The sequence below is a fragment of the Oncorhynchus mykiss genome, chromosome 30, assembly GCF_013265735.2.
Source record: "Oncorhynchus mykiss isolate Arlee chromosome 30, USDA_OmykA_1.1, whole genome shotgun sequence".
Classification (NCBI taxonomy): Eukaryota; Metazoa; Chordata; class Actinopteri; order Salmoniformes; family Salmonidae; genus Oncorhynchus; species Oncorhynchus mykiss.
Window position 1 is genome coordinate 1,352,501 of NC_050570.1, and position 10,000 is coordinate 1,362,500.

At 40.3% G+C, this 10,000-nt stretch overlaps 1 protein-coding gene across 1 annotated transcript in view; it reads right to left on the minus strand.

The window, feature by feature from the left end:
* Positions 1-10,000, minus strand: part of stra6 (signaling receptor and transporter of retinol STRA6) — a 104,901-nt gene that overhangs the window by 65,540 nt on the left and 29,361 nt on the right. The window contains exons 6-9 of the mRNA XM_036968858.1: positions 9,540-9,665; positions 7,130-7,200; positions 1,970-2,046; positions 1,788-1,849 (exon numbers count right to left, since the gene is read on the minus strand). Coding sequence (XP_036824753.1) covers positions 1,788-1,849; positions 1,970-2,046; positions 7,130-7,200; positions 9,540-9,665 — 336 coding nt within the window. The remainder of the gene's footprint in view (positions 1-1,787; positions 1,850-1,969; positions 2,047-7,129; positions 7,201-9,539; positions 9,666-10,000) is intronic.

The following is a 10,000-nucleotide window of genomic DNA, read 5'->3' on the forward strand; positions in this document are numbered from 1 at the left end:
TTAGTAATACAATGATGTAGGTTAGACTAATACAATGATGTAGGTTAGACTAATACAATGATGTAGGTTAGACTAATACAATGATGTAGTTAGACAAAAAAAAATTGATGTAGGTTAGTAATACAATGATGTAGGTTAGACTAATACAATGATGTAGGTTAGAGTTATATATTGATGTAGGTTAGACTAATACAATGATGTAGGTTAGACAAAAAAAATTGATGTAGGTTAGTAATACAATGATGTAGGTTAGACTAATACAATGATGTAGGTTAGACTAATACAATGATGTAGGTTAGACTAATACAATGATGTAGGTTAGACTAATACAATGATGTAGGTTAGACTAATACAATGATGTAGGTTAGACTAATACAATGATGTAGGTTAGACAAAAAAAATTGATGTAGGTTAGTAATACAATGATGTAGGTTAGACTAATACAATGATGTAGGTTAGACAAAAAAAATTGATGTAGGTTAGTAATACAATGATGTAGGTTAGACTAATACAATGATGTAGGTTAGACTAATACAATGATGTAGGTTAGACTAATACAATGACGTAGGTTAGACTAATACAATGACGTAGGTTAGACTAATACAATGATGTAGGTTAGACTAATACAATGATGTAGGTTAGACTAATACAATGATGTAGGTTAGACTAATACAATGATGTAGGTTAGACTAATACAATGATGTAGGTTAGACTAATACAATGATGTAGGTTAGACTAATACAATGACGTAGGTTAGACTAATACAATGATGTAGGTTAGACTAATACAATGACGTAGGTTAGACTAATACAATGATGTAGGTTAGACTAATACAATGATGTAGGTTAGACTAATACAATGATGTAGGTTAGACAAAAAAAATTGATGTAGGTTAGTAATACAATGATGTAGGTTAGACTAATACAATGATGTAGGTTAGACAAAAAAAATTGATGTAGGTTAGACTAATACAATGATGTAGGTTAGACTAATACAATGATGTAGGTTAGACAAAAAAAATTGATGTAGGTTAGTAATACAGTGATGTAGGTTAGACTAATACAATGATGTAGGTTAGACAAAAAAAATGTATGTAGGTTAGACTAATACAATGATGTAGATTAGACCAATACAATGATGTAGGTTAGACTAATACAATGATGTAGGTTAGAGTTATAACATTATGTAGATTAGACTAACAATATTATATAGGTTAGACTTATAAAATATGAGACAATGATAATAGACAAAAATAATAGACAATGATGTAGGTTAGAGTTATATATTGATGTAGGTTAGACTAATACAATGATGTAGGTTAGAGTTATACATTGAGTTATATATTGATGTAGGTTAGAGTTATAAAATTATGTAGGTTAGACTAATACAATGATGTAGGTTAGACTAATACAATGACGTAGGTTAGACTAATACAATGATGTAGGTTAGACTAATGCAATGATGTAGGTTAGACTAATGCAATGATGTAGGTTAGACTAATACAATGATGTAGGTTAGACTAATGCAATGATGTAGGTTAGAGTTATATATTGATGTAGGTTAGACTAATGCAATGATGTAGGTTAGACTAATACAATGATGTAGGTTAGACTAATGCAATGATGTAGGTTAGACTAATACAATGATGTAGGTTAGACTAATACAATGATGTAGTTTAGACTAATACAATGATGTAGGTTAGACTAATACAATGACGTAGGCTAGACTAATACAATGATATAGGTTAGACTAATACAATGACGTAGGTTAGGGTAACACATTAGTACCTGGTAAAGAGCGGTAAATGACACTACTCCAGATATCGCCAGTTTCAGGGGAAACCGGAAAACTGTTGGTGAAAAGAAAGGAAAAACATTTGCAGGATTTAGACAGTAAATGTAGGCTGCTAATACATTATATACAGATGTAGTTATAGTATATAAATATGTATATATATATATATAGTTACCTTCCTCTGGTATGTAGATGTAGGACTTCACAGCATCAGTTATCCTCTCCACCAGTGTGGGCTTCTCTGTGCTTGTACTGAGGGAAGAGACAGACAGGTTACTTACACTGAGCGTACAAAACATTCATTAAGAACACCTTCCTGATATTGAGTTGAACAACCTCAATTAGTACTGGACATGGACTGTACAAGGTGTCGAAAGCGTTCCACAGGGATGCTGGCCCATGTTGGCTCTAATGCTTCCCACAGTTGTGTCAAGTTGGCTGGATGTCCTTCGGATGGTGGACCATTCCTGATACACACAGGAAACTGTTGAGTGTGAAAAACCCAGCAGCTTTGCAGATCTTGACCCAAACTGGTGCACCTACTACCATACTCCATTCAAAGGCACTTAAATATTTTGTCTTTGCCAATCATCCTTTGAAAATTATAAATACACAATCCATGTCTCAATTGTCTCAAGGCTTAAAAATCCTTCTTTAACCCGTCTCCTCCCCTTCATCTACACTGATTGAAGTGGGTTTAACAGGTGACATCAATAAGGGATCATAGCTTTCACCTGGATTCACCTGGTCAGTCTGGAAAGAGCAGGTGTTCTCAATGCAGGGTTTCCCTCTGTCCCCATGACCCCAAAGGGGAGAACGTTTGGGTTTTGGATCGCTGATTAAAATAACTAATCATCAAGCTTTGATCATTCGTATCAGCTGTGTAATGTATGGGATAAAAACAAAATGTGCTCCTCTTAGGGTCCAGAGCACCGAGTTTGGGAAATGCTGTCTTAATGTTCTGTATACTCAGTGTACATGAGTCTTTGGTTGCGTTTACAGCTGATCTGATTGGACAAGGACCAATTTGTGAAAAAAATATTCAAATTGGGAAAGACAGAGTGAGAGTCGAAAACACCTGGTCCATGACAAGTGAACAGGTCAGGGTTCGAAAGCCGCAGGCAGAACAGCAGAAACTGGATCAGCAGCACGACCAGGTGGACTGGGGACGGGGACAACCAGGAGTCATCAGGTCAGGTGGTTTGCAATGCTAGTGTTTAATATGATTTTTGAATGACAACCTCATCTCTGTACACCACATCTGTAAGGTCCAGTGGTGTAAAACCCTTAAGAAAAAATACTTTCAATTCGTTTTTTGGGGTATCTGTACTTTACTTTACTATTTATATTTTTTTAACAACTTTTACTTTACTACATTCCTAAAGAACATAATGTAATTTTTACTCCATACATTTTCCCCGACACCCAAAAGTACTCCTTACATTGCGAATGCTTAAACAGGACAGAAAAATGGTCCAATTCACACACTTATCAAGAGAACATCCCTGGTCATCTATTGCCTCTGATCTGGCAGACTCACTAAACACAAATGTTTAGTTTATAAATTATGTCTGAGTGTTGGTGTGTGCCCCTGGCTATCCATAAAAATATGTTATAAACCGTTTGCTTAACATAAGAAATGTGAAAAGTACTGTTACTTTTGATGCTTAGGTATATTCAAAACCGAAAACTTTGACTATAAGTAGTATTAACCTGGTTGACTCCTTTTTACTTGAGTCATTTTCTATTAAGATATCTTGTTGTTTTTTATTAAGATATCTTGTTGTTTTCTATTAAGATATCTTGTTGTTTTTTATTAAGATATCTTGTTGTTTTTTATTAAGATATCTTGTTGTTTTTTATTAAGATATCTTTACTTTTACTCAAGCATGACAACTGAGGGCTTTTTCCACCACTGGTGAGGTCCCTCTGTCGAGCAAAGAATTTCAAACACAGATTCAACCACAGAGGTTTTCCAATGCCTCGTAAAAAGAATGGTACCTATTGGTAGATGGGTAAAAAAAAAAATAAGCTGACATTGAATATCCCTTTGAGCATAGTGAAGTTAATAATTTACTCTATGGATGGTGTATCAATACACCCAGTCACTACAAAGATATAGGCGTCCTATCTAACTCAGTTGCCAGAGAGGAGGGAAACTGCTCAGGGATTTCACCATGAGGCCAATCATGACTTTAAAACAGTTACAGTTTAATGGCTGTGATAGGAGAAAACTGATGGATCAAATACATTGTAGTTACTACACAATACTAACCTAATTGACAGACTGAAAAGATGGAAGCCTGTACAAAATAAAAACATTGCAAAACTTGCATGTTATGTGCCATCAGGCCTTAAAGTAATACTGCAAAAAATGTGGCAAAGCAATTAACTTTTTGTCCTGAATACCAAGTGTTATGTTTGGGGCAAATCCAATAAAATACATTACTCACTACAACTCTCCTTTTTTCAAGCATAGTGGTGGCTGCATCCTGTTGTGGGTATGATTGTAATAGTTAAGGACTGTGTAGTTTTTCAGGATAAAAAAGAAACAGAATTGAGCTAAGCACAGGCAAAATGCTAGACGAAAACCTGGTTCAGTCGGCTTACCAACAGACATTTGGATATGAATAAACCTTTCAGCAGGACAATACTCTTAAACACAAGGCCAAATTACCCAGGAAGACTCACAGCTGTAATCACTGCCAAAGGTGCATCTACAAAGTTTTGACCCAGGGATGTGAATACTTATGAAAATTTGACATTTCTGTATTTAATTTCCAATTAATGTGCAAAAATGTAAAAAAAAAAAAAAAAAAAGATGTTTCACTTTGTCATTATGGGGTATTGAGTCTATATTGTTGAAAATAAAAATATTAAATCCATTTTGAATTCAGGGTGTAACAAAAAACAGAATGTCGAATAAGTCAAGGGGTGTGAATACTTTCTGAAAGCTCTGTACTGATTGTGTTTTTAAATGCTTTTTAGATCAAAGACAATAATGTAACATACTCTGTGTATGGATTATATCATGACCCATGTCCATACAGGACATATGTTGTTCCTATGTAACTGCCACATAATCTTCCTACTGTATGATCATATCTCCCTCTGTGGTCATTTCCTGGTAAAGCCCAATAGGTTTCCAGCCAATAGGAAATACGATATCTCCTGTGAGTCACAATGAGGCCAACAGAAAAACTATTCAACAACCTTTCCACTCCTCCTTTCCCCTTTCCTTTCCTCTCCTCCTCCTGCTCTCTTTTCCTCCTCTCCTCCTCGCCTCCTGTCCTCTTTTCCTCCTCTCCTCCTGTCCTCTTTTCCTCCTCTCCTTCTCCTCTCCTCTTTTCCTCCTCTCCTTCTCCTGTCCTCTTTTCCTCCTCTCCTTCTCCTGTCCTCTTATCCTCCTCTCCTTCTCCTCTCCTCTTTTCCTCCTCTCCTCCTGTCCTCTTTTCCTCCTCTCCTCCTCCTGTCCTCTTATCCTCCTCTCCTTCTCCTCTCCTCTTTTCCTCCTCTCCTTCTCCTCTCCTCTTTTCCTCCTCTCCTTCTCCTGTCCTCTTTTCCTCCTCTCCTTCTCCTGTCCTCTTTTCCTCCTCTCCTTCTCCAGTCCTCTTTTCTTCCTCTCCTTCTCCAGTCCTCTTTTCCTCCTCTCCTTCTCCTGTCCTCTTTTCCTCCTCTCCTTCTCCTGTCCTCTTTTCCTCCTCTCCTTCTCCTGTCCTCTTTTCCTCCTCTCCTTCTCCTGTCCTCTTTTCCTCCTCTCCTTCTAGTGTCCTCTTTTCCTCCTCTCCTTCTCCTGTCCTCTTTTCCTCCTCTCCTTCTCCTGTCCTCTTTTCCTCCTCTCCTTCTCCAGTCCTCTTTTCCTCCTCTCCTTCTCCTGTCCTCTTTTCCTCCTCTCCTTCTCCTGTCCTCTTTTCCTCCTCTCCTTCTCCTGTCCTCTTTTCCTCCTCTCCTTCTAGTGTCCTCTTTTCCTCCTCTCCTTCTAGTGTCCTCTTTTCCTCTTCTCATTGCATGTTTTGTAATATTTTAATTCTGTACAGGCTTCCTTCTTTTCAGTCTGTCAATTAGGTTAGTATTGTGGATCAACAACATTCAAAGTGGGACTTTTCCTTTATGTGGAGATGTTTCAGTGAGAATGTTTTATGAATGTTCCATGGAATGACCCTCGAATGAATGCTATATTCTAGAATGCTCCATGGAATGACTCTGGAAAGAACACTACATTCTAGAATGTTCCATGGAATGACTCTGGAAAGAACTCTATTCTAGAATGCTCCAAGGAATGACTCTGGAAATAACTCTATTCTAGAATTCTCCATGGAATGACTTATGAAAGAACTCTCTATTCTAGAATGCTCCATGGAATGACTTTGGAAATAATTCTCTATTTCAGAATGCTCCAAGGAATGACTCTGGAAAGAACTCACTATTCTAGAATGCTCCATGGAATGACTCTGTAAAGAACTCTCTATTCTAGAATGCTCCATGGAATGACTTTGGAAAGAACTCTCTATTCTAGAATGCTCCATGGAATGACTTTGGAAATAATTCTCTATTTCAGAATGCTCCAAGGAATGACTCTGGAAAGAACTCACTATTCTAGAATGCTCCATGGAATGACTCTGGAAATCATTTTCTATTCCTAAATGCTCCAAGGAATGACTCTGGAAATAGCTCTCTATTCTAGAATGCTCCATGGAATGACTCTGGAAATCATTTTCTATTCCTAAATGCTCCAAGGAATGACTCTGGAAATAGCTCTCTATTCTAGAATCCTCCATGGAATGACTCTGGAATGAACTCTCTATTTTAGAATGTTCCATGGAATGACCCTGGAAAGGACGTTCTATTCTAGAATGCTCCTTGGACTGACTCTGAAGAACTCTCTATTCTAGAATGCTCCATGGAATGACTATGGAAAGAACACTCTATTCAAGAACATGTATGTGCATGCTGTCTGGCCAGGATGGGTTACTATAATGGATATTCATGTTATGTGCATTGTGTCTGGCTATTCTGAGCTCCATTGGAAAAAGGACTATCAGATATTAAAAGCATATCAGCTCGAATAAGGTTCCTCTTTCTAAACTGCGTTGGAGGGTGAAACCCCTGCTTGTTCCAACAAGTAATTTGCATGCTATTTATGAAGGTGATTTTCCTGCCAGTTACTGAAGGCATTCCTAATCCTAACCCTGTCTGTTGGCAGCAGTGGCTAGCTTCCTGGCCAGGAACACTCTGCTTCTAGAGATGTCATAGCTCATTGCATATCAGAAGGATGTTTGAGAAAGGGGTGGATTTGCCAAAACAGTCCATGTGGGAACAAAGCAATGATTCTGACCTGGTTTTGGAAGGCTTCTTCTTCTTTAGTATATTCTTGACGTAGTCATTGTAGTAGCTGCTGCTCAGGTCCTGTAGTAATAAAACACAGGATGTGAGGAAAATGTGACAGTTTGAAACGTGTCTGTATTAATTTTGCTACTGTAAATCTTATCAGGGTTGGAGTCAATTCTACGACCGCAAGGCCAGTCTGAATCTGTTCGGGCCTATCAGCTGTCACGACCTCAAGGCCAGTCTGAATCTGTTCGGCCTATCAGCTGTCACGACCTCAAGGCCAGTCTGAATCTGTTCGGCCTATCAGCTGTCACGACCTCAAGGCCAGTCTGAATCTGTTCGGCCTATCAGCTGTCACGACCTCAAGGCCAGTCTGAATCTGTTCGGCCTATCAGCTGTCACGACCTCAAGGCCATTCTGAATCTGTTCGGGCCTATCAGCTGTCACGACCTCAAGGCCAGTCTGAATCTGTTCGGCCTATCAGCTGTCACGACCGGAAGGCCAGTCTGAATCTGTTTGGCCAATCAGCTGTCACGACCGGAAGGCCAGTCTGAGATGATCACCATAATGAACAGCAGCATTGTTGTTACCTCTGTGGGAACAACAACTACATAACACAACAAGCTGTCATTCATAACCTGATCAGTGCATAACCTAAACCTATTACCTCAGAGCAGATTACTACAATCAGGACTGTGTTCCAAAGCACACCCTGTTCTCCACATGGGGGAATCTACAGATTACTACGATCAGGACTGTGTTCCAAATGACACCCTGTTCTCCACGTGGGGGAATCTACAGATTACTACGATCAGGACTGTGTTCCAAAGGACACCCTGTTCCGCACATGGGGGAATCTATACCTAATCCTCTGGTCTACCTGTGTGGATACCTAGCCTCTGGTCTACCTTTGTGGATACCTAATCCTCTGGTCTACCTGTGTGGATACCTAATCCTCTGGTCTACCTGTGTGGAGACCTAATCCTCTTGTCTATCTGTGTGGATACCTAATCCTCTGGTCTACCTGTGTGGATACCTAATCCTCTGGTCGACCTGTGTGGATACCTAATCCTCTGGTCTACCTGTGTGGATACCTAATCGTCTGGTCTACCTGTGTGGATACCTAATCCTCTGGTCTACCTGTGTGGATACCTAATCCTCTGGTCTACCTGTGTGGATACCTAGTCCTCTGGTCTACCTGTGTGGATACCTAATTCTCTGGTCTACCTGTGTGGATACCTAGTCCTCTGGTCTACCTGTGTGGATACCTAATCCTCTGGTCTACCTGTGTGGATACCTAATCCTCTGGTATACCTGTGTGGATACCTAGTCCTCTGGTCTACCTGTGTGGATACCTAATCCTCTGGTCTACCTGTGTGGATACCTAGTCCTCTGGTCTACCTGTGTGGATACCTAATTCTCTGGTCTACCTGTGTGGATACCTAATCCTCTGGTCTACATGTGTGGATACCAAATTCTCTGGTCTACCTGTGTGGATACCTAGCATCTGGTCTACCCTTGTGGATACCTAATCCTCTGGTCTACCTGTGTGGATACCTAGTCCTCTGGACTACCGGTGTGGATACCTAATCCTCTGGTCTACATGTGTGGATACCAAATTCTCTGGTCTACCTGTGTGGATACCTAGCCTCTGGTCTACCCTTGTGGATACCTAATCCTCTGGTCTACCTGTGTGGATACCTAGTCCTCTGGACTACCGGTGTGGATACCTAATCCTCTGGTCTACCTGTGTGGATACCTAATCCTCTGGTCTACCTGTGTGGATACCTAATCCTCTGGTCTACCTGTGTGGATACCTAATCCTCTGGTCTACCTGTGTGGATACCTAATCCTCTGGTTTACCTGTGTGGATACCTAATCCTCTGGTCTACCTGTGTGGATACCCAATCCTCTGGTCTACATGTGTGGATACCTAATCCTCTGGTCTACCTGTGTGTATACCTAATCCTCTGGTCTTCCTGTGTGGATACCTAATCCTCTGGTCTTCCTGTGTGGATACCTAATCCTCTGGTCTTCCTGTGTGTATACCTAATCCTCCCCTCTCTGCCTGATTGTAATAACACAGTACGCTGCTTGATTCAGTAGCAACCTGCTCTGCTCATGCTGCTCTCTGTTTTCCACAGTGGTCCCCCCTCGTGCCGGAGACACATGCTGCTAACTAACCTCCTCAAGAGGTTTTAATTTCACTAATGCCTAGGATGAAGGGATAGGAAGGTGGTACGGAGGAATCAGACCATAGAGGCAACATGTCGAGTGAACAGGGCAGAATCACAGTAACTACTCACATTGATGAACACACACACACACACACACACACACACACACACACACACACACACACACACACACACACACACACACACACACACACACAGGCCTGTTCTCAGCACACTCACCTCGCCAGCAGTAGTTTTCTCTGTCCCCTTCAGGCCCTTGAACAGCAGCAGAGGATACTGGAAACTGAGGAAGGCCAGGCAACAGACCTGGGGCAGACTGGCCAACAGGGAGTAGTACTTATAGATCTGTAACAGAGACAGAAATATGACTTATAGATCTGTAACAGAGATGGAAATATGACTTATAGATCTGTTACACAGACGATAGAATGATTTATAGATCTGTAACACAGACAGAAATATGATTTATAGATCTTCTAATCCAGTCTGATGGTCTGGTTTTCTAATCCTGTCTGATGGTCTGGTTTTCTAATTCAGTCTGGTGGTCTGGTTTTCTAATCCAGTCTGATGGTCTGGTTTTCTAATCCAGTTTGATGGTCTGGTTTTCTAATCCAGTCTGATGGTCTGGTTTTCTAATCCAGTCTGGTGGTCTGGTTTTCTAATCCAGTTTGATGTTCTGG